Below are 24,222 nucleotides of genomic sequence, written 5' to 3' on the forward strand. Positions count from 1 at the left end.
TAAAGCTCCAACCAGATTTAGGTTCTGGAGGTTCTTCCATCAAAATGAGGGGAGAGCAGTAGAAACAACCAGAACCTGTGACATTGGATATACTGTGCCTTTGGCTCCAGTTCATTAGGTTCCTGCAGTGGAAATTTAAGTTGTTTGAGCTACATTATTGTTCTTTGTTTTTACATTTATGAGAACCATTGTTTTTTTAAAAGTTCTATTTGGTTTTACAGAAAGAAAAGCTAGGATTTTGTATTAATGCAAATGTTATCGATCATAATAGCCACGGTAGACTCTAACCCCTGAAATCTTTACTTTAAATTAACATTAAACATGAATGACTTAATATTCAATGCAGCAATCACAGTTATTAATTATTTATATAATTTGGAATTAAAAAACATATGTAATCTGCTTTGTCTGGACTGTGTGGGTGTGGTCTGATCAGATGTCACTGACTGTACCCTAACAACACACAAACTGTCATCAGACTTTTATTGAAATAAATCCTTGGTTGGTGCATGCAAGTATGAAACACATTTTTTTTTTGTAAATGAACCCCACCTACAACAACACACAGCACAGAGAACTAAAAGAAAACAAATACAGAAGTCCCAAATTACCCAAATTTTTTGAGTGATTAGAGCACTCTATTACCTGTAGGAAGCACCCGAGTGAGGAAATATATTTTCAGGAACTTTAAACGTACAACATGTAACTTCTGCTGCTCAGGGGCTCTCTATCAAAACAAAGGATGTTGCTGATGGAGTACTGAGTGGAGGGCCGGGCTAAAGGTGTAGTTGTTTTCAGACATTTTAATGCAAAATGCAGCAAATGCCCAATACTAAAGGACTGAGATTGGGACCAGGGCCTTGATTGGGATATATTGGTGACAGTAGACATTCAATGGGAGAACTGGGAATGTCAGAGCACATGGTAAGCCTCTTTAACCCCTGGGCCACAACACACCCTCACCCTCGCCCCATACCCTTAAACTGTATTAAGTTTAAGAATATACAGAATATTCTCATACAATTATCATCAGCCTCTATATAGAAATGTAAAATAAAACCAACAAAAACAGACAGCTCCCAACCACAAGTATTTTAAATTCTCTATGGCTGTGAGAACATGGTTTCTGATTTGCTGACCATAAGCTTAAACAATAATGTGTTCATCCGTCACTATCTGAATGTTGGAGTTCATCTGCATTTCAAGAGGGAAACTTGTTTATTTGCTGATGATGTGGGGTCCTCCTCACTGACTGATGAAGGCTCTTCTTACCCTCAGAACCAGGAGGCAGGAGGCCTGCAGAGGGAGTGAGCTTTTAGCATGTGTTTCTGTTTTTCTCAGCCTTTTCCATCCACGTTTCAGCTGCAGCCTCACAAAAGGAGGGTTGGAATGTTTTAATTGTTTATCATCAGGTAGTGTTTAGTGAGGACGGCTGTTAAAGCTCCAGCCACTTTCTGTTAAACTCTGCACAGGCAGGAAGGCCGGGGGTTTAGAACTGAGGCCTTCCACAAGACTCTGTGTTATCAGGCCTGTTTGTATCTCCCCTATAATTCTTTAGGACATTTTAAGACATGCCAATTTGCAGGATTACATTCCTGTCAATACTATATATGTGTGTATGTGTGTGTTTGTGTGTGTGTTTAGACAGTACACAGGGGAAAACAGATAGCCTGGCAGGAAGATAAGAAAGATGAGAAAGTTTCTGTTTATGTGATTCTACCAGTTTGCTAATCTGCTCCTGTTTTACTTTGCTGTTAATGCAAACTCTTTCTCCATATTTACCTGTTGTATTAGATGTGCATATACAGGATAATGTACACTTGAACATTTTTGTCATATAGAGATATGGATGGTATTTGCTGAAATAAAACAGAATCTGATGCCCTCTTTAACTCCTCTGTTAACTTGTAAAAATGTGAAAAATGATTTGCATGTGTTGGTGAGGCTGAATTTTGACGGTGTGGACGACAAAATGAGCAGATCTGCTAAAAGTTTGCCTTGTAACCTTGTAATTTACACTACTGGTGATTACCAAAGAGAACTGCACAGAACATTATGGTTGCAGCGTTTCATTTTTAGCTGGCTCTAACTATTGTTTTCACAAAATGACAACTGTTGGTGGTGGGTCACATATGCTGTCACTAATTAATGTTAATTTCACAGGTAATTTAAAAGCTCAGCACAAACATCATTGCTAGTTTCCGACCAACGCAGTTGTCATATTCACCCCAAATACCCGCGTTGTGTAAATAGCAAATATACTTGTGCCCATCTATGGGCCCATGGGTGTGTAGGTCTTAGCTCAGCTGAGACCACATACCTGTCCCTAAGTGAAGACGAGTGCTGCTGTTTAAATAGAAATGTGCCAGGTTCAGGCACATCTGGCGTTTAAAGGGAATGGTAGATGACACTCTGGCTAAAGGGGCGCTATGTAGTTCTGGAGAAGAAATTCAAACTCAGAAATATGTATTTTTTGTCCATAAGTGAATAAACAAGCTGTTCTCAGAGGAAAATAAGGTCCCAAAACACTGTTTGAAGCTAGAAAGGTGGCAGGGTCCGCCACATATAAACAGAGTCAAACAGTATAAATTGTGTTGTCCTTTTAAGGTCAGTTTGTTTATTCAGTCATGAAAACAAAGAGAGTTTGTTTATTTAGTTTGTTTAGGCAGAAAAAAAATCAGCCAATGAACATCTTTCTCTGCTCATTAACATTTCTTCAACAAAACTACAGAGTGCTCCTTTAAATAGGGCCCTAAATATTTAAGGACTCTGATACGCATTGGCTCAAAACACTTGATTGGGACCTTCTTGTGATTATCAAACATAATCATGTGATGCTCTCAGCAGAAATTCTGCTCCTGATCACTAATCAGTTTCAGTCGGTTCTGCTCTTTTTTTCTTCAACACTTCCTGCACAAATGTTTCACATTAAAAGTTTTGGAATTGGCATAATCTTTTATTTTTCTGGAAGACTTTTAATGCAAAAAATCCGCAGGCATAGTTGGGGTTAGTAAGATTAGAAGCCGGGAAGAACAAGCTAAACTTTGAACGTATCCAACTGAAAAATCCCACCCCCTTCCTTCAGGCCTCCCTCCAAAGTCACTCCTCCAAAACTTACGAGTGTGGACTGCCTGAATACACCAGCACTGTCCTGACCGCCACACACACACCATTTTTCCTTTTTTTCTAAGAGCGTTTTGATTTATTGATTGCTGTCCGGATGTAAAATTGAAAGTGACGACAGCAGAAAGATGAGTCTGACATGAGTCTGTTGCTGATGCACCAAGATCTGTTGATCTGTATCACACGAACCAGACCTTATCAGCCAGCAAAAAAAGATCACTGATCATGTATCAGCACTCAGTATTGTCAGATACCTTGAGTTTGGGTGGCAGTGTTGGTTTTTTTTTGGCGTATACATGTAGAACCAGCTGCAGAGATAGTGTCTTTGGTCTGACTGGAAATTCCCAGTGAGTTGCTTGTGTCACTTCATCAACACTTCCTTATTGCTGCGCTGGCCAGTGGCCAAAGGTTTCTATGCAGGCTGTTATTCTGATAGATCAGGGAGGAAGTGTGAACTCTCTGAAGGGAACCTGTAGAAACATCAATCAATTGAGGTCAGAAGAGAGTCAAAACGGTTTTCCGAGCAGTCTCACATCGCGGGTGTTCATGCTGGTATAATTGTCTAATCTTGTTATGTCTACGTCAGTAGCTTTATTTAATGGAAACACTCTGAAACACACCTCATATTATGTAACCCCTATTTTATGTTAATGTTATTGATGTCTTTTAAGTAGTTTAGACTAATGCGTTCACAAACTCATAGCATGTACTTTTTGCAACTTAGTTTTTATATTCTTTCAGAAAAACATATCCCTGACAAAATGTTGTTTTTTGTGTGTGTTTTTTAAAGAATAGACAATGCAGCAGAAGCAGGGTAAATCCCTGTCTTTGATTGGCTGTTCCTGCTTAGAGTTTGCATGCCACCACAAGCTGCTTGATAAAGGTGTCTTATTCTTCATACTCAGTGATGACACTTTTTACGCCTAAGTTCTTTATTAACAACCAAATCTTTATGATGAGAGAAAAATGGGAGTTGTGATACTTTCATACTCTGCAGTGTAAACATAGCCTGGGAAACGTTTGACCTTCGATCAGCAATGAAAAGAGGTTTGATGGCTCCATATCACACCACACCACAGGTTCACTGTGTTTCACTCTCTATTTATTGTTCTAAAGAATAATCAGTGTGCGGGATTTCCAAGCAGACCTAATTGCTGAAGGAACGTTTCCTCAACTGCCAAGCTGGATCAGCTCCAAGTATTTTGCAACAGCAGTGATGATGAAATGCCTGTTTCAGTGAAACTGTTACACCAAAGAAAAATGTCTTAAAGGCCACAGTGAATCATAACCCTGATGTGCCAAAACCTCCACGAGGCCTCTGGCTGCTTTTACATCACTCAGTTGGCAAAGTCACCCACATCTCCTGGTGACGGCGGTCACCATGCAGCAAGCAGCTACCAGCGCTCATGTTTGTTTATGAATGTGTTAAACTCTGAAGATTTTCCCATGCTACAACACTTAATATAAGAGATAAGATAAGTTACCTTCCACCTTAAATAGTTGATTGGGTTTATTTACAGTCGCTGTGGCTTGTTCATTTTTGACTAACTGGCCAATTATAAGTGTAGTGGGCTAGCTAGCTGAGCAGGTGAAGCAAAACAAAATCTTAGCATCTTTAGATGTCAGTTTTTGTTTTGGTGTTTTCTCAGTTGACATGCTAGGAAGAGTAATACATCACTATGGAGGAGACAGGTTGAGGCGAAGCCAAGTAGATTGGAATGTCATGTACATGTTGTCAGAAACAATGAGTTAAAATAACACACTGATCAAATCTTGCAGTAAAGCAGTAGAGACTGAACGCCTGCCAAGTGCCTTTGTGTAGCTTTCTTAGAAAAGGATTCAGTGACGCTTATTTTGCAGTGATGAGTCATGTTCAGAGCACGAAAAGAAACATGAAGATTTGATCTTGCATATCAGCCCACATGGGGAGTAGTGGGAAAGTAGCAGGAGGACGGCCATTCCTGTGTCTGACTGTAAAAAACTGTAACACCCACCATGCCTGTCCTGCAGAGGCACGCTGATAAGAATTAATTTCTTCGTGTATTTTACATGTGTGATCATTTCGGTTGTCCCTCGGGGTTATTTGCTTTATGTGCTGGTTGGGAGCAGGGGGTTAGGATTCTTCCTACCAGTTGGTCATACTAGGTATCCACAACATTGCCAGGCTCTGTTATTTGGGTATAATGGTTTGTGGTTCGTTCCGCTTTAACCTCTCACTGAAATTTTAAACATGGACACCTGCTTGGATGTGAGGGGGAGGCAGGGACTCTGTGAGTGTTTAGGGCCGCCCAGCTCTGCTCCTTGTTAAATATACTGACCACTACACAACATTGACTAAGGTTGTGGTCATCCTCTTCCATTGTGTTTAAAGGGCTTTGAAAAACAAATATTTGTATTTATTAAACAGGGAAAACAGAATTAAAACACTGTTTCTAGTAAAGGCCTAGTTTTCCTGTAGTAAAGATGTAAGTAAAGGCCCAAACCATGATTTGAGAATTTATGGTAGTCATATGGTGTAAGAACATCCTAACCTGTGCGTAACCATCGCTAAAGTTCAATAGACGGTAAGCCCTGACTAAGTAGCATTGCCAGAAAGTATTGTCTGTTTATTGCTGGAGAATTTAGATCCATGTGGAAATGGAGCTTAAGACTACAATTACTGGCACTGTGTAATTCCAGGTTGTGGATCTCAACTGTTAGTCTTTGCTAAAATATTGAGTCGCCAGGGCTTCACAGGATTTGTGCAGAGAGGAGTGGTGTCTGAAGACCTTCTACCTACTTATTACTGAGCGGGCAGAACATCTCCACAGAACTTCTTGGCCAATTAACGTTTGTGCTTAGTTGGAAATAACACGTAAAATGGCTGAGCGAGAATTGAGTGGCTGAGTAATCAGCAGGAAAATATCCTCCTCATGCTCGCTATGCGCAGCTTTGTTCCATCCTGTGACACAAGAACAGAAGGAGGCATTCCAAAATTCTCACACACTCGTTTTGGACCAGAACCAGCTATGTAATTCATTTGCACACACACACACACACACACACACACACACACACACACACCAGAACTGCAGCTCTACACAACACACAATAAGGTCTTTGAGAGGCTTTGGACTCTCCTCTGTTTGAGAACAACCCTCTAAACATCTGTAATCTCCTGTGCAAATAGGCAGCATGCCAAAAAAACACACACATTTTGTCTCTCTATGCTTGGGCAATGCATTCTCCAGCCTCTAACCCTAACATAACCATTACAACTAAATGTCTAACCCTAACCTAAACCTAATTATAACCTTGATGCTAAAACCAGGTTTTAAACTTTAAACAGTCTGAAAAAAATATTGAGGATTGGCCAAAATGTCCACACAATGCAGGTGTTTAGTGGCAGTGCTAAAACAGGGGACTGTGACCAGTAGTTTCCCCAGTGAACACACCACCCTCTTCAGCTCTTGCAATCCCTCCTGACTGGCCAGCTGCTGCTCTTCTTGGGTTATTGGCTACTTGTCCTCCAGAGTTGCTTGTCGCAGCCGGAGTATCTCTGGCCTAGGAGGAGCGGACAGGCTGGATGTCCGAAGGGCGGGCTGCCCCTCCACGAGCAGTCCGATGGCAAACGTGGTTGCTCTAGCTGGGTTTGTATGGAGAGGCACCCCTCCCTGCAAACACTCTGCCTGTCCACTCTGCATAGCCCAGAGACACAGCTGCGAGCCAACTGGGTGGTGTATTTAATGTGGGAAAATATAGCTGGTAATCCCCTCACTACCACCAGCAACAAATATACACCACCACACATGTATATATAAAAAATTAAACCTTAAAATGAACATGTTAAAAATGTTAATGTGACATGAGATGGAAAACTACAGATGACGTTGTGTCAGAAAAAGGTATAGCAGCGATTGGTGGCTCCCTCAAAGCACTTCAGTGTGATTTGAAACCAACTAGTGGTAATACCATACTGCTGGAAAATTTGGAGATGGTTTAACGCTATTCAAATTGGATACTGCCCAACCCTCGCCCCTGCAAATATAGAAAAACCAGACCAGAGAGAGAGAGAGAGAGAGAGAGAGAGAGAGAGAAATATGACACTAGTATGATGTAACAAAGCAGAACTTTTTCTTATAATTTTCATCTAAGTCAGTGTGAGTTAGAAAGGTTGCTGCTGTCTTTTTGTGTCAGCTAACATTTTTTGATTTACTCTCATCCAAAGAGAAAATCAAAGACATTTACTGTCATGTTCCAATTCAACACATGCTAACAAAAACAGGGATTCTATTGTTTTACTGAATGCCAGTTTCTGAATGCTTCCTTTATTTAAAAGTGCTTTACAAAGCTCATTGAAATCAATTTGCTGTGTTTACTATCTTCCTCACTGGTTTTTCCCAATCTTTCACAATAAGCCCTGCTTTTCTAACCCTTCTGGGTTCTTTACAGATGACGTGTCGGCAGACAGCAGTGCTGAGTTCCCGGACAGAGCATCTCTGATGGAAGTGCGCCTGCAGGCGCAGGAGGACGAGATCACGTTGCTGAAATCCTCCCTGGCTGATGCCCTGCGCAGGATCCGCCTCCATGATCAGCTCTTACCAATACTGAAACAGCAGCTTATTGCAGGTGAGTGATCTTCAACATGATATCTCTACTCTATTGCCTAATGTTACATTGCCCAGTGTCAACATACCATTATAAATGAGGTGTTGTGGTGCTACAGATATGCCCTGGCCTACAAATCATATCCTCCTGATGTAAAGAAAACATGCCTGTTTGGTACGGACCACATCAAAAATCACATCATCATGTTTTATTTGCAGTGAAAATGAAATGCAAAAAATACCATTTCTACTAAAATCATGACTAATATCATAAACACTATATCTGTCAAAATATTTGTAATATAATTTTAAGAATGTTGAAGGGCTTTGTATTATTTAGTGGTACTGCAGTGTATCTCTTTGTTGTTTTGTTTTTTGGACTATTCTTTGTTTTTGTAATTGACTCAATGTCATTATAAATGAGGGTTACCCCCTCAATGATCATTTGAGTATGAATAAAGGTTGAATGAATGAATTCAAACTTGTACACTCTAATCAGTAAACTACAGTCTTACATTAGTATCGAGGTTCCGTAGCAGTAGGAGTTGTCCAGGTTGTTGCAGCTACTTGCCTCAGGTAGAGAGAGCCTGTGTGTCAATCCTGCTCATTTACTTGCAACACAGTATAACAGTGTAGGAAATTTTTGACACTTGACAAGTTTCTGTAATAACAGAGTATACTGTCATATTGCCCACCTTTGCTATTAAGCCTCATTGGGTTCAGGTCTCCTGAAAGAAATGTGACTAAATAAACTGAACACCAATGACTGACGAGCCAAGGCATCAAATAAAATATCATCAAAGTATTGCTTCTGAAACATTTGATCAGAAACCCTTCCTGGAAACTGACTAGACACACAGAGTGCTCCAGTATCACTCAGAAATAACTAATAATCATATTAAATCCCACCCAGTGAACCCGGGCGCTGCACGAGTTCTGAACCAAGTGTGCGGCTCAGATGGTTGCACCAGCAGCAGAAAATTGTCCTCCAGCTCAGCCGTCGACGGGATCCGCCACTCTGCTCCCAGGTACCGGACTTACGTGGGCTTAAAAGGACAAGAGGGATGATGAGGGACCATCACTGTTTTATTTCACTTGATGTACTCATATTACTTTCTACATCAGAGGCATGCTAGTCCATTAAGAAGTCAGTTTGTGTTCATATGATATGTGTAGTGTGATTATGACTGTTTTGTGTTGACCCCGACATTTGAACTATCTCTAGCCAGCTGTCAGACAGCATGGTGACCAATACGAATGGCCACATAGGAAGCTCAGAGTCCATGAAGCCATCACCCAGACCAGCAACACTGGACAGGTCAACCCAGACAGAGCCCACCCTTCCAGGGTTAGACACTCAGCGAGTCCCTCTCCCCAGGCGGGTCCAGAGCCTGCAGCTAGAGGACGCCCTCCCACCAGGGGAGCCTGTGGTTGAGGGGACACGGGGCAAGCTCCACCGTGTCCCCGGTTTGGAGGAGGATGAGGAGCAGGAGGAAGATGAAGAAGTAGGAGCAGAGCAGGAAAAGGAGCTGAGTTGGATGTCGTCAGTAGAGGAGCCCATTCAGCCCACCACGATCAGAGGCCTCCAGAGGGAGGACTTCCAGGATGGAAGCTGCTCTCCAGAGGAGCCAGGCTCTGGCTCAGCCTCAGTCAGAACCTCAGAGCAGAACCTCAGCTCCCGTTCTGGACCCCTGTCCCCCATCCAGGAAGGAGAGAAGAAACAACTGTGCGTTATCCCACCATCCTCCTCTTCACCGACGCTGTCTTCATAATCACTTTTTCTGACACGAGTAATTGCATGGCTATAATGAACCAATCAAAAAGCTTTTCTAATTTTGACCTGTGTGACTGCAAATCCCAGTTGTGCTGCAAAACCCCTTATAAAACCATCAGCCTCAGGTTGCCAGGATGTGATTGTGCTGCGTTAGAGCAGGAAACCTGAGGGGAGATGACATTCTGTCATCATGCTCGCTCCAGCCTCCATGTGCTCTCTTCTCCCTGTGTTTGAGCAGGGGGCGAGGGGAACATAAAGCTGTAGTGGAACATAATGGAGGCACTCGTCCACACTGAGTGACATATCCAAGATTAGCTTCACGGCACACAGAATTTGAGCCAAGTGGAAAATGTGATGTGAGGGCAATTGAACACAGCATAATGTACAAAATGTGCTGGGCAGGGTTAGGGTTACAGTACATATACACTTAGAGTCAACGAGGAAGGTCAGGGGGTTTGCAAGACTGCAGATGTAACCTTTCAAGGCCAGAAACTGTTTTGAAATCTGTCCAGACAGAAAACATCAGAGCTAATACCGAATCCGAAGAACCTACAGAGTGTTCCTCTGTTACAACTTCATCGTAACCACAAAGAATTAAAGCTGATGGTTCTGTAAGAAAATGCAGATGTGTAAAGTTGACACAGTGCCACTATCTGCAATTCAACTGGGCTTTGCAGTTTTTTTCAATGCAGTTCTGCACTAATCAGTCCTTTTAACATTATCTTCCTCAAATCAAGGATCTCTTGCATGCTGTGATTTGTTCTCCACTGTGTCAGAGTAGTGCTGCTTTGGTTTATCTGTGCATGAGCTTCCTTGTTGTGACTTGTAAGAGGGTTTCATTGGTGATGGGTAACAAGCTCAAGTCTCCCTCTGCTCAGCTCTGTCAAGAGGTACTGGGGAAGCTGTGCCTGCATGCTCACTCGTCTACATTCAGCCTCTTTATTTAAAGATTGGTACTACAGAGATTTGGGAGGAGGGGGTTGTTGCCAGCTGAGTTTCACTTCCTCGATCTTAGGCCAGTGACACAAACGCTGTTTTTAGTTCTGCAACACTTCCTCTGGTGATGCTTCTGGTACAATGGCATGTCATCAGGAAACGGGGTGTGTCGCAAGAAATCCTCAGAGAGGATAAGAGTTTAATTAGGGCTTAGAACATGGTCTGTTTGTGTGTGTTCTTGTTCATCAGTCCTTGTTGAAGTCAGACCCTCAGCATGAGCACAGCACAGAATTAAGTTATTTTCACCAGCGATCTCCTCTTTAAGTTACCTCGTTAAGATAAGGATTTTCATTGAAGGCCACTCAAAGAGCTAGTCTTAGTTTTAGGCCAGGGGTAATCACAGTTTATTACAAATTTATTTAATTATTCCTTAACAACTGAACAGTTCGATTACCAGCGTGGTATACAGTATACAAAACGTCATATACAGTGTCCCTGTTCCCAAAGCAACATGACTGTTGCAGCGTACCAGTGACAGACGTAACGGACCTTCATCATATGCTCGCAGGTTGGTTTAGGCAAGAAACCGACTTGGTTAAGTTGAAAAAAACATTGTGGTTTGGCCTAAAATATGTAAGTAACTTATGTTACTTCAGCTATGAATGTGCATACGTTATGTACAGCACTTCAGTTGCGTAATTTGTATTTGTTAACTATGTTAGTAAGTTAAAAAAAACTCACCATCGACATACACTGGACACCAACAGCAGTCTCCTTGGTGGAAGTCCTTTGCTTGTTCGACCCAACCAACCGTCCTCGCTCTATGCAGACTCCCAGTGCTCTTTATTCTACATACTTCGCTTGACTTCCTGCTTTGCTGGCGTAATAATAACTACAGCCACCAGAGGTCACTGCCTAACAAATGTGAACATGGGGTCATAATAACCTGCTTTCGCAGTCGACCTATATGGTAATTTTTCTGATGAGGGCGGGCCGTATTAGACTAAACATCTGAACAGTGCTAGTTATGTTTTCTTATATCAGTGTACTATGACACCAGGGCTTACTAACTGTACCCCGTACAGCAACAATCCTGCTCTTTTATTTACATGTCTTCTAAATTAGTTATCAGTTTCTTTAGATGCTCTACTGGCAGAAATGACTATGCATTTAAAAAGTGCAACACATTTTGATGGTACATCTGCCAACATTATCACTGTAAGGTTCATATGTGCAGTGCTAAACTGGAAAGGTTGGCAGGCATAGCAACAGTAACTAATCGATGCAGGAAGGAAAAAGGTCAGTAACTTTGGTTTTGTACAATATTATTACAGCAATGATGGCCAAAACTAAAAAATATGACCCAAGTTGTATCAAACCAGATTTATTGTGTGAGAAAGTTGGGAATTAAATTTTGCATGCTAAATAGTGGTGTCGCTGCATCCATCTGTGTGACATTAGTGTCTGTGTGTGGACATACAGCGAGTGTTTACCTGGAAGCTGGCTCTGATTTCTGTCCTCTGGTGTTCCAGGGTTCGTAGGAACAGCGAGAAACTGGCAAACCCAGAGAGGCAGAGGAAACGTCTGGACAAGAAGGCCGCGTCCTCGGCCAACCTCCTCACCCGCTCCCCCAGCCTAGAGAAGTGAGCCCGATGCCATCACTCACAGCTGTCACCCTGTAGTCACACAGCTCACTTTTTCCTATGGCTTCTGCAGCCTTGCATATCTCATCAAAGACACACTTGCTGGAACACTGATGGCCCCTATGAATAATAATAAAATTCCATTCCCATGAAAACTTTGCAGTAAGACAGTACGTGATACTTGAGTGAGGATAAAGGATAAAAGCTCATCATTTTTATGAAATGGTGTCATACTGTATATCTGTCACACAGTTGTTTTCTGTCTCCACAGTCGGGCGAAGGACCTGGTTGCCAGTGCAGGTGATTCATATTTCAACTTTTCTCTCTTGTCTTTAAGCCTGAAACTGAGATTGACATCACTGTGTTCATCTACTTTATCCAAATGGAGAAGGAATTTATCCAGCTACTTACATTAGATATTTAACACAGAACCCTGAGGACAAGATATTTTGGCAACTCTCATAACTTGTGTTCTTTTTCTTTTATTTAATCGGAGAAGTGGACTCAAGTCATTGTGACTTGGACTTGAGTCAACTTGAGTTACTGTTTTGATGATTTATAACTTGACATGACAGAAAGTAAGTCCCTTGGGACCTGACTTGCCTAAATGGAGGACTGAACTTGACTTGAATTGGCCAAGAAAAATGACTTGCCTGAGACTTGGAACAATTGACTTGCGCCGCATGTCTGTAAAAGACTTTCCATACCATACACACCTACAAAAATCCCCTCTCTAATAACGACCAAAAAATTGGGCTACCCTTTAGACGATTGGGCGTGTACAAGACTCTGATTGGACCAACTGGTGTTAGTCAAACCTCACAACACTTGGTAAGGTGTACAAACGGAGTCGTTCATTTCCCCTTGTGCGCTGCAACTTTAACAAGCTATCTGTGCATGCCAATAATCCTTGGTCGTATATCGAATCATATATAACTAATCACAATGTTGTGTTTACATATGACAGTCTGTCATGTAAAAACTATGATGCTAAACAACATGCTGTAATGAAAGTGAAGTTAACTTGACAGCAGTAAACTATTGTTGTTCTCAGCCTCCATTATCGATGATCAGAAGGAGAAGCTGTAGATAACTCAAAGTCACACCTGCATGCATTTACCTGCACATAAACCAGGTTTCCCTGCATTCCATTTCAGTGTCATATCCTGGTTAGGGTTAGGGTTACGTTCTTGGTACCTTCTTCTGTTGGCTCTGAACACGGCCCGCCTATCGATTGCAACAGCTTTATCATGGATGTTGTGGAGGAGACGGGCTCTATAAAGATGTGGGTCTCTGATTTTACGTTGTTTGGTCAGGTTGGATGGTCGAAAGATGCCGTGGTCAGTGATCATCTCAAAGTTGGCTGGTATTAATCCAAAATTTGCTCTTCTTTTCCAATGCTGATGATTTCTGTCATAGGCAATACCTGTTTTCAGCAATGAAGTCGAAAAAAAGCACAGTAAGAATATTTTTCCCAATGAGTCTGTGCCGTAACAGAACTCTAATCCTTAGAGGACCAAAGAGAGATGCGCTGCACGGATTTACTCAAGCTATCGCAGATCATTATCGGTGTCACAATTGGGGGATTTTTCACTCAGGTTTAATCCATCCTGACTTCAGAGCTGGCAAGGCCTCAGTTGAACTATACTTCTGTGCTTGTTCCCAGGCAGCTTCTTACTCATATGGAGTCGTTTTTGCAAAATTGAGTGCATTTCCCAACAAACCACATTTGTGGTTAGCGTAGCTTTTATGAGTGTTGGCCTTTAGTCTGCCTCTGGTTAGCCCTGTTTTTCAGCCTTCCTACAATACAGGGTGTTGGAGGACACACTCTCACACTCTCTCACATTGCAGAAGTCGAAAGATAAGAATTCTATTGGTTAAAGCTAGTTAAAAACATTGTCAATCACTGTGGCGTGATAGTCTCTAAATATGATTATTTGTCTACTAATTGGAGTGTTCTTGGTTTGAAACGTGCTCTGATAATTCACATGTTTTTATTAAATGGTAATGTTAGTGCAGCTAAAACAGCTTCAGCTACAATTCTTTCTTTAGTTGCTGTGATCTGGCTCCAGATCTGTGTTGCAAGATTACTTACCAAAATTACAGATATGCATGTTTCTTTGATTGATGTATAAAACGCTCTTAGCAGCAGCAACCACAGGATCCATGTGGACCAAAACGACGTTTACATGACGTTATGTGCTACTGATTGGCAAAATACAGATGCAATTGTTTTTGTGAGAATATAAACCGCTTCAAATGAGGAAAGACATGTAATATTTGATCCATAATAACCCTTTTTGGCAGTATAAATACAACAGGTAATGCTTTATGGTGTTGCTCTTATCATTAATGTCAAATCGTTGAGAGAAGTCATGAGAAGTCCTTTTTTGTAACAGTCTTCCAAATGCAGGATCCATTTATGATGCCAAGTGTCCTGAACCTTTTAATTCAGCGTCATGGGTATGAGTTCAGTTTTTCTAAGAGCTGTTTTTGTTGACAGTCCCACTTGTATGAGACACACTCTTTAATCTGAATCTTTACTCTTTTAATCAGATGCTTTAAAACACAACTTTCATTTATAAACAAAATCCCAGAACACATTTTCTTTCAGGGAATGCTTCACACTTAGACTTTGAAAACTTGAAGAACATATAGACACATTAAAAACACATCAGCTAGGCAAAAACAACAACAGCCGAAGAGTCATCTGTAGCAGCCATCATCACTGTCACAGTCCAGGCAGACATTTAAAGTGCATGTCAACAATTTTCATAAAAATGTCAAAAATAAATAGTATATCTCACGTCCCCAATGTATTCATGATTTCAGGAGAGGAAATAAATGAAGTGAAATGAATCACATTTGATCTGCCACATTATACTATTCAAATGTCTTACATGTTTGTTGAGTGTTTTTAAAAAACCTTGAGCTAGTAGTATGGGTTAGCTCTGAAAAAGATGCAGTAAACTCAGCAGCATATCCATTTCCGCACAGTCAACTGAATTAGAGTCATGGGTAAACTCATCCACCTACATGGATCATATGTAAGTTTTAATGTCATTATCTGCAGTTATTCACATATATTTATGCCATTCAGAAGCTAAATAAACCAGCTTGTTTTTACTCAGTACAATCAAAACTCATTATTGGTATAATTCTACCTCTATATCCTGAAATAACAATAACAATAATTTGTTGAGGAGTTAAAAGTGTCCTTTTAAGTACAATATGATACCATCTGCCAGGAGATTAAGTCATGATTTATCTTCAAAACCTACATATAAGGAGCCTGTCTCACTGCATCGCTGCATCAAGTCTTTATGCTAAATTGGTCGTCTTCTGACTCCAGCATGACACTGGTCAACTGTCTCATCTTACTCTCAGCAAGAAAGTACCTAACTAAATATATAAAACTATTTAGCTGCTATAAGCTGTACCAGACCAAGTAAAGCTGTAGCAGTAAAAGCCCTGAGTTGCAAAAGCTATATAGTGTCTCTTTAAATTAAATTAGTGCTCATGAGTCATTGTTATCACAAAAAGCACAGTTTCAGCACATTTAAGCGCCATCCAAGATATGGGCCGTGCGCTCCATTGGCTCTAGTCGGCCCTTATCAGCCCTCATCGGCACTCATCGGTGTCTGTTCTGCAGTTGAATCGGTGGCGCAGCCCATCAGTGAGAGAAATCAATCTGATTGGCTGTTCAGCGAAGCAAATCAGTGCTCGAGAAGAGAAAGAGAAAGGGAAAGTCCCTTAAGTGTGTTATTGTAATATCCATGATTTCAGCCCACCTCCACCTCTTTGCCAGTGCAACTTCATCAGACATGTTCTGATTGGAAGTGGCTATATTAGAGAGATTTTTGTGAAAATGCTACTTTATCATGACAGCAGTTTGTATATTCCTCAGTTTCATCAGTATGAAAAATTCAGAACATCTGTTCTACCAACGGACGTATTATGTGTGTGAATGGTACGCATGGTCTTGGTCAGTGATAGTGTGGTAGTAACTAATGACTGATTACTGAGAAGTATGTGGAGTTGTACATTTCAGACTTCCACCTTAGGGAAACCTGCCTAGATAACATGATATAAAACTACTTTACCCCAGCTTTCTTGAGCTATCTTTATGGCCTAACATTTCCCCTCCCTTTTTAAACCAGCCAACACATTTTTTTTATGAGTTTGATTTCTTGTGAAGCCAAACACTGCAGAGCCAGTTTGGGCCGTGGGCGCTGCCTGGAATCACATGCACTGTGGTTAGCCGAGCAGCCGCAGCACTCCAACTCGCCTGACTGAATGATGGATGGCCAGCTCTGCAGAGGAGGCTGCCAAAAAACTTTTTTCAAGTCGCTCTCTTTCACTTTGCCTTTCATTCTTTCTACATGTCGTTCTTAGTTTTGTTTGATTGAGTTATAGTTGTGCTTGGCATGAGTCTAGCCTTTTTAGATTCATGACAGCAGAGAGTGGCAGGAAATTTAGGAGGACATAGTTAAATGTCTCTGGAGATTGAACTATTTTTAATACTCTTCTGGTACCAACCCCAAATGTGTCCCTAACACTGAAAATCAAAACTTTTCAGTGGAAGCTGCCATCGTCTCCCTGGTCTTCCTGTTCATTCTTTGATCATACGTTTGCCAGTTTAAAACTGTGTTTGATTCTTGTCCTTATAGTTCAGCTAAACTTAGAATGTATATTTTACAAACCATCAAACAAACATGTCATTATTTAATGTCTGGTTGACTAATGTATTTATTTGGTCTTTTTTTTTATTACCAAAAAGAAGTTTATACTTTACATTATACTGGTGTTATATTGGTGTTCTCTTGCGTGTTTAAATTTTTGGTTCTGACTGATGATGTTTGTCCTGTAATTTAGGAATAGGCACTAGACATTGGTTCAAAGGGTCCAGGTTCAGTTATGTATCATTCAACAACACAGGGCTGTTCAAAGGTCTGAGGGAAGATGCTGATCTGTAGTCTGGTGGTACGTCCGTGTACCACCTCTGTTATCCAACAGCTTCACTGGCTGTCAGCCAGCTGGGTGCCTGACTTTGTTACCTGTGACTTGTTGTTGAGCCTCATATGTGATTTAAGCTCTCCCTATGCTACTCTCTGGCTATGGTTGGGTATGGCTGTGGTTTTTCTGTGTCAGGATTTGAGTCATGGTGTAATGTATAAAAGTCACTACCCATTGTTTTGAGTCTGGTCTCTGCCATCACCATCTGCATCCATGAAGGAGAAACTTGACCCTCCTCCTTTCTTTATGAGAGTTTCTGACAACTCTGCACAGGTTTGAATTGTGTGCATGGGGTAACATTAGCAGGCTCAGCTAACTAGCTTTTACTTTTTGAATCGACTACAAATGTATGTTGTCTACTTGTTCTCTCACTGTTGTAAACAGATAGACATCTAACCGCTAACGGTTGATAGCTCATACTATGTCATTTTTAAGATGTGGCCAGAGATTTAGTTTCAAACGTTAAACAAAAGAACTGACAGTATGAAGAAACAACAGTCTTGACATTATGTCCAAGACACCTAAGTATTGTGTCGAGGAGATGTCTACTGAAGTTAGCATGCTAACCTGCTCCAGTCCAGGCAAACTCTAGGGCCACTGGCTCCACGACTAACTGAGCCATGAGCTAATTAGCTATCGGTTACTAGCTACCGCCAAGGATAGCCAGCAAAGAGCAGCAGTTGTAGGTTAATCTGGTGATATGCTGCCCCCTGTGTTTTTGAAACTACCTTTGAATTCTGGCCATATTTTACAAATTACACCTTTTAATCTTAAAATTTAAAAGAAAATGTAAGAAATAAAGTAATATCCTTGTTTATTTTCATCTTGAAGCCTCATTTCTACCTCATCTGGTAATATTCCAAAAACCGGCTTGTGTCCTCATTTGAACTATCAGACAGTGTAAATGTTGTTATCGTCTACTATCGTTTACTGGATCTCAATTGAGATTTTTCTTCTTGCCCTGCTCAGCTTTGATTTATGTCTTCCTGTTTCCTCACTATCTCGTGACTTCTTTTGTTGCCACAGAGGTTTGTGTTTTGGTAAGTCTAAGGTGTTTCGCTGGCCTTTTACCAAGCACCATAATTTCATGGTCCAACACACAGACGGAGGACCCTGAGTCTAAGCAGTCTACTCAGACTTCACCCTCCTGTCTCATAAAAGTACAGAACAATTGCCAACGTAACAGAGCCAGTTACATCCCAAAAAGAACTGGAAAAGGAAGATATAACCCAGCTTGAAATTCAAAACTCATAGATCTAACCCCTTTCAAACTCGGAATTGCTCCTTGGGGATTCCTAAAGTCAAAGTTAGGTCAGCTATGGCTGGAATCAGCTGTGACTTCAAGGTGTTTATTTGTCTGGCTAACCTTGTGCTTTCATTCTCACACAGGATCCCCCGGGTCAAGAAGAGGAACCTACAGCCAAGGTAGACCTGCTTTTATGTCACTTTGTATCTTTAGCTGTTTTTATACCCAGAAGGTCATCAGAGAGTGCTGTAGTTTTCCAGCAGCATCCCATTCACTGTAGCCCAGTCACACACAGACAGTTTGCTATTCAGTGTTCCACTTGTCTACTGGCAGATGACCACTAAAACCATACTGAAGGTGAATATTGGACAGGTGGACAGAAAAGAATTACAATGGGATGATCATGTTTATAATAAGGTAAAATATACTCAGTTGCCAGTTTATTTGGCACACCTAGCTAAATCAATACCTCTGGAAAACAGTTTTCCAGTCCTATCCCATTCCACTGCTGGATTAGACTGCAGCTAGACTTAGTATTTGATGTACAGCATATACTAGAATGTATATGAGTGATTGTTTTTTCAGCTTGTTCTGTTGCCCCCTGAGTCATCTCCAAAAATAATGCAGTAAAAATCTGTGACAAGTTGCACAAAACTACCAACCAAACCTTATATTTGACCAAAGTTACAGAAATGGCTTAAAAATGACTGGACGCGTGTCAAACTGTTTCTTTAGGTGAACGTCAAGCAAATGCCCATTAAATTTTTCATAGTAGCTTCGATGACATAACTCTACATTATTCGTTTTTAGCCACGCTGGTGGCGTGGCTCTGGGGATGGCAATGTAGGTTGCTTGGTCCAGACTGAAATAACTCATCAACTGTTGGATGGATTGCCATTGGATGACTTAAGCACATAGCCTAACGAGAGCAATTTTGGACAACTTAGATATTCATAAGGAAACCGTTAACCTGCAACCTGATTTTTTTCTTCTGTATTGGCCATCTGGAGGCACCTGAAACAAGTTGTAAGCGATAAGAGAGAGATGAGTATACATCTTTTTACAGTCATCCATCTGTTAGCAGTGCACTACAGTATAAAGATGTGGACACAACATTGACATATCAGCACTTTTTGAGTTGATATGGCAAATTTTTTTCTTGTAAATTTAAACGTCCAGCACGTCCGACTACCTGGTGAATGCATGTCCAATATTCACTCTTTTAGCTTTGTTTTTGGTCTCCACCAACTCCTGATGGAAGTATCTGTCTCTTTAGCTGCTAAATGCTCCGCAATGATCATCAGATAGTCTCTAACTGCTGGTGCTGGGCAGATTGTTGGTTGTGGGTTCTGCGTAGGGCTGGGCGAGCACTCTGCTGAAACCAGTACCCGGTACAGATTACGTACTTATTACAAGTATGAATATCATCCGAGTAAAATGTGTTAATATCTATACTCTTGATAAAGACAATCCTCATTGGGTAGCTGACTGAAGTTTATTCATTAGTTAGTTTATGTTTTAATGTGTTCTGTAAATCTCTCGTTCTCGGATTATGTTACATTCTCGTTCTTGTGATCAAAAACATTGACCTGAAGCTCAGTTCTGAGGTTTTTCTTAAATTTTTTGTCAGAAATAGTAAATATAGCAAGTTATGATTAACTCAAGGAAGGAGGAAGAGTGAGTACAGTGCAGTGAGCTATCAGGGTGCCCAGATGAAAAAATTGTCATAGATGCAACTATTATAAATCCAAACAAACACACACACACACAAAGGCCCATATTCAAATAATACAGGCTGTCTCTGCAGTTTTGGTAAATAAAGGCCCTGGTCAGGGTTTACGATCTACAATAAACGGCAGTAAGTGGAAGTTGGAATGTGATACATGAAGGGAAAGTAAACAGTAAAACACTTGTCTCTGTCTGCCTCTCTGTGTATTACCGCTACATTCCTGGTCCCCTGCTGTGTTTGTCTTCCAGGACAGTCGATCAAAATGTTCATCCGAGGCCGGCCCATAACCATGTACATCCCCTCTAACATCCAGAACTATGAAGACCTGAAGATGGAGCCGCCCTCTGAAAGACTGGAGCTGGACTGGGTGTATCCTTCCAGAATGCCACAGCAGTATTCAGCCTCTCCTTCATATTTATGAGGATTATGTTACATTCAGACAGCGCTGATTCAAATGTGTGGTCATTTCCTGGAGTCAAGCCACGCTGTCTGTATTGGAAAATATCTCTCTAATAGTCTAGTGTCTGTGAGGACTGCATCAGTCACAGATTAACTGTTAGCTGTGAAGTTGTGGGTGTTATATGGAGAGTTTACAAGACAAAAATAGTGTCATTATTCTTTCACTTCAATTCATATAAACTCAAATTTTCACATGCAGATTGGTTGATAATGACACAGTTTTCATTGTTGGGTGAACTGTTCCTTTAATGAATGAAATGAATTTGACCTTGACCCTGTCATGCCAGCTATGGTTACCGGGGACGGGACTGCCGGGCCAACCTGTACTTCCTTCCATCGGGCGAGGCAGTGTACTTCATCGCCTGTGTTGTTGTGCTTTACCACATCAACAACCGCACACAACGCCACTATCGCAAACACACAGACTGCGTCCGCTGGTCAGTGCAAGACAATGTTTAGCAACTGCATCCACTGATTAGAAAAGTTGAAATTTAGGCCAATAGATCAACATTCTGGGAACATGTGTATAAAAGACACTTAGTTTGAGAAAGAGATGAGAAGAGGTGTTCAGCCCTGCATAGCTTAAAGATTGAAAACGGGTAAACAGCTAACCTGGCTCTGTTCAAAGTTAATAAAAACTGCCTGCTTCCACATTTTATGCTAAGATAGGCTAGAAAACAGGACTAAGATGTAGCTTACAGCTAACCCACTGACTCCATGGGAAATTACTTCATGTTTGCATCACCCAAAGTATGACAAGAATGATAGTGCCTGATGGTGAAATCTGAAATGTTCTGATATTTGGATGGTTTTACACCATCACTGTCAATCATTTTTGAACAGATCTAATGCTCAGTATGTTCTGTCAACATGAACCATATTATGGGTGGGAATCAAACCGTAACACACAGATGTGAAACAATGAACAAAATCTGCAAAGAGTCTTAGCTTGGCGCCTCTTTGTCCATGTCCATGGTTCCCATCATTCCATTGTAAAATAGCCATAAACTGGCAACAGGCTGAACTGCTAGATAGCAGAAGAGTTGGAGTTGAAATGATTAAAGGAAGGACACAACTATGGCTCACTAAAGGTTACACCACAGGGAGTTAGTGGTTGTAACGGTACACAGAAGTCATGGTTCGGTACGTACCTCGGTTTTGGGTTCGTGGTTCGGTACAACGGAAAAAAAGCAACAAATCCCAAATGCTAGGTTTCTTCTAATTTATTTTGAACAGACAGTAGTGCAAATTACAGTTTGTTCCATCTAGTGGCATTTAGTCCCCCCTGAGTTGGTTGGTACAGTACAGCCTCCTGTAGTGTATTAAGCAGTAATAGAATGCACTCTTGCTTTTGTTTATAATTTCATATAGGGCTGATAAAAAACAAAAGGTATTTGGCATCGCTTGTGTTTTAAAAGTACAAAATAAATAGAATAACGTGTGCGTCTGTATAGGGCAGGGACCACAGACTGGCTTATGTGTGCGCAGGTTGGGACAATGTAACATGTTGTGAGCACTTTTAATAAATACTTGTGGCAGGGCTCCTTTACTACTGCATATGGGCGCATAGCCGATGAAATATATGTGCCAATTGCCTTGGTAATGACTTTGGTCCTGTCTGCTCTCACATCTAGAGGCTGGTTTAAAGCTGCAGGGATAAGTTTTTGCACTCCTGTCGTCTTTTTCTGCCTAGCTTCGGTTATTGGCACATCTGGGTGATGTCGTCTGATGTGATGTGTTAGCATGTTGGACGTATTTCCACTCACATATCGTACAGCTGCCTCACAACACCGACACACCGTCCTCATCCTATCTACCATTCACTCTCCACTGCTGTTGTGGTTCACTGGAAACCCGTGCATAGCTGGTGTCATCTGCTTCTGCTCTTTTTCTGTTGTGGCGGTTGGCAAACAGCGTTGCATTACTGCAAGTACCCCCTTCTGGATCGGAGTGTGGATCGCCTGTGACCGACTTAGACGTATTCTTTGTCTGACTGCATGCACCAGACCGTCACATCAGTACCGTGACAGTTTTGGACGAATACATGTACCGTTACACCCCGACAAGGAGTCATGACGTAGTGACTCTGGTAAGTTAAATTGTCAGGAGAATCTGTAGAGCGCCTTCTTGTTTAAATAAAAATATTGATATTTAGCACCAATGTATCAATAATAGTATCTTAAGAGGAAGCAATACAATATATATCAATATTTTGTCCCACCCCATTCCATATACTATATTTCTTGAACAACGACACTCTATATATCCACTCACTGATATCAATCAAAAGCACAAATACGTAATAATTACTATTAATAATTATTATACTATTATAACTATTATAATTATTAATAATAACGTAATAATGTTGTAACCCTCTACAATTTTTTGTTATATATTTAAACCATCGCAGCCCATTAGAATCTGTCAAAACATTTTAAAGTCCATTCAACCCTGTTAAGAGATATCAACATGCCAAGGGCAAACAAAGAGAGCTATTTTCTGCTTCACCCAACCCTGAACTCAACCCAGGTCTTCATACGGCTGCTGGAGGCGGGTGCAGTGTTTACTGTGTGTACTAGAGATTTGAAGAGGCGATTAGCGCGCTAGCATGTTACCACATGCCTCTAAACCACTGTAACCACTAAACTGTACTGTAGCTCTTGGCTCAAACAATAGTTAGGATTTGATGTGTCTTTTGACAGCAGAGTTCTAAGGAAACAGGTTCATATCGGGTCCCAGAGGCAGGGGACTTTCCTACTGCCTAATGTCTGGCATCATGCACTCATCATGCAATGTCTGTTTTCGCAACAAATCTCACTGAATCTTAATTTCAACCTGAAATCAGGCTCTCAACCTGACAAAATACTGAGACTTGTTTTTGGGAGTTAGCAGAGGGTCAAGACATTAACCTTCTACTCAGTGAGACAAATCCAATTATATACAGAGATTTTTGACTGATCTCAAACCGACTGCAATCTATTTTAAAGACATTTCATGTTCACACAGTATGAGTGTTCTGGATGAATGAATGAATGAATGAATAAAGCTGCATATGCCACATTTTACTAGTGCGCATAAAATCTGATTTTTCGTTTGTGGCCCAAAACTGGGTTCACAGGGAAGTTGGGTATAATTTATGGCTTGGACACCTTGTCAGCACTAATGTATTGGCAGGAATATATGGGAATTGAAAGTGCCTTTTTAATGTGTAGAAAAATAAAGAAAATGAGGGCTGTGTAAAAGAACAAATACATTACTTTGCCACCTTTAATATGCGGAGGCCAAAAGTGCTTCGGTGCAAGCTACAGTTCAGCTGTTCCTCCAGTGCAGTCCATAATTATTTAGGCAGTGACACCTCTTGTATTTTCTTGGTGTGCTCCCATCACATTGAATTCAAGTTTAACAATTGCTGAGGTTAAATTGCACACTTTTGCTTTGAGGGCATTTTTTAAATATTTTTGTATTAACAATGTGACAGTTATCACTCATCGTAACAAATCCACAACAGTCTGACATGATGGCCCCATGAGAATAGTTGTTCTCTCAGACAACTGCCTGTCTTTGACTGTGTCAGTGATCAAACCAAATGGCCAATAAAATGTCATGGCACTGTGTTTTCCATCCTCGCCTCTAAAGTTTCTAAATTAATAATAATAATAATGCATTTTATTTAAAGGCGCCTTTCAAAGCACTCAAGGACACCTTAG

General features: G+C 41.0%; 1 protein-coding gene across 2 annotated transcripts in view; it reads left to right on the forward strand.

Annotated features, from left to right (window-relative positions):
* Window positions 1-24,222, forward strand: part of eml3 (EMAP like 3) — a 59,729-nt gene that overhangs the window by 18,503 nt on the left and 17,004 nt on the right. The window contains exons 2-9 of one of the 2 annotated variants that reach the window (XM_073474789.1): window positions 7,555-7,731; window positions 8,623-8,737; window positions 8,935-9,435; window positions 11,952-12,062; window positions 12,334-12,362; window positions 18,468-18,503; window positions 20,302-20,422; window positions 20,800-20,949. In XM_073474789.1, the coding sequence (XP_073330890.1) occupies window positions 7,555-7,731; window positions 8,623-8,737; window positions 8,935-9,435; window positions 11,952-12,062; window positions 12,334-12,362; window positions 18,468-18,503; window positions 20,302-20,422; window positions 20,800-20,949 (1,240 nt within the window). The remainder of the gene's footprint in view (window positions 1-7,554; window positions 7,732-8,622; window positions 8,738-8,934; window positions 9,436-11,951; window positions 12,063-12,333; window positions 12,363-18,467; window positions 18,504-20,301; window positions 20,423-20,799; window positions 20,950-24,222) is intronic. The other variant, XM_073474790.1, reaches the window with a different exon arrangement.

The sequence above is a fragment of the Pagrus major genome, chromosome 10, assembly GCF_040436345.1.
Source record: "Pagrus major chromosome 10, Pma_NU_1.0".
NCBI classification, from domain to species: domain Eukaryota; kingdom Metazoa; phylum Chordata; class Actinopteri; order Spariformes; family Sparidae; genus Pagrus; species Pagrus major.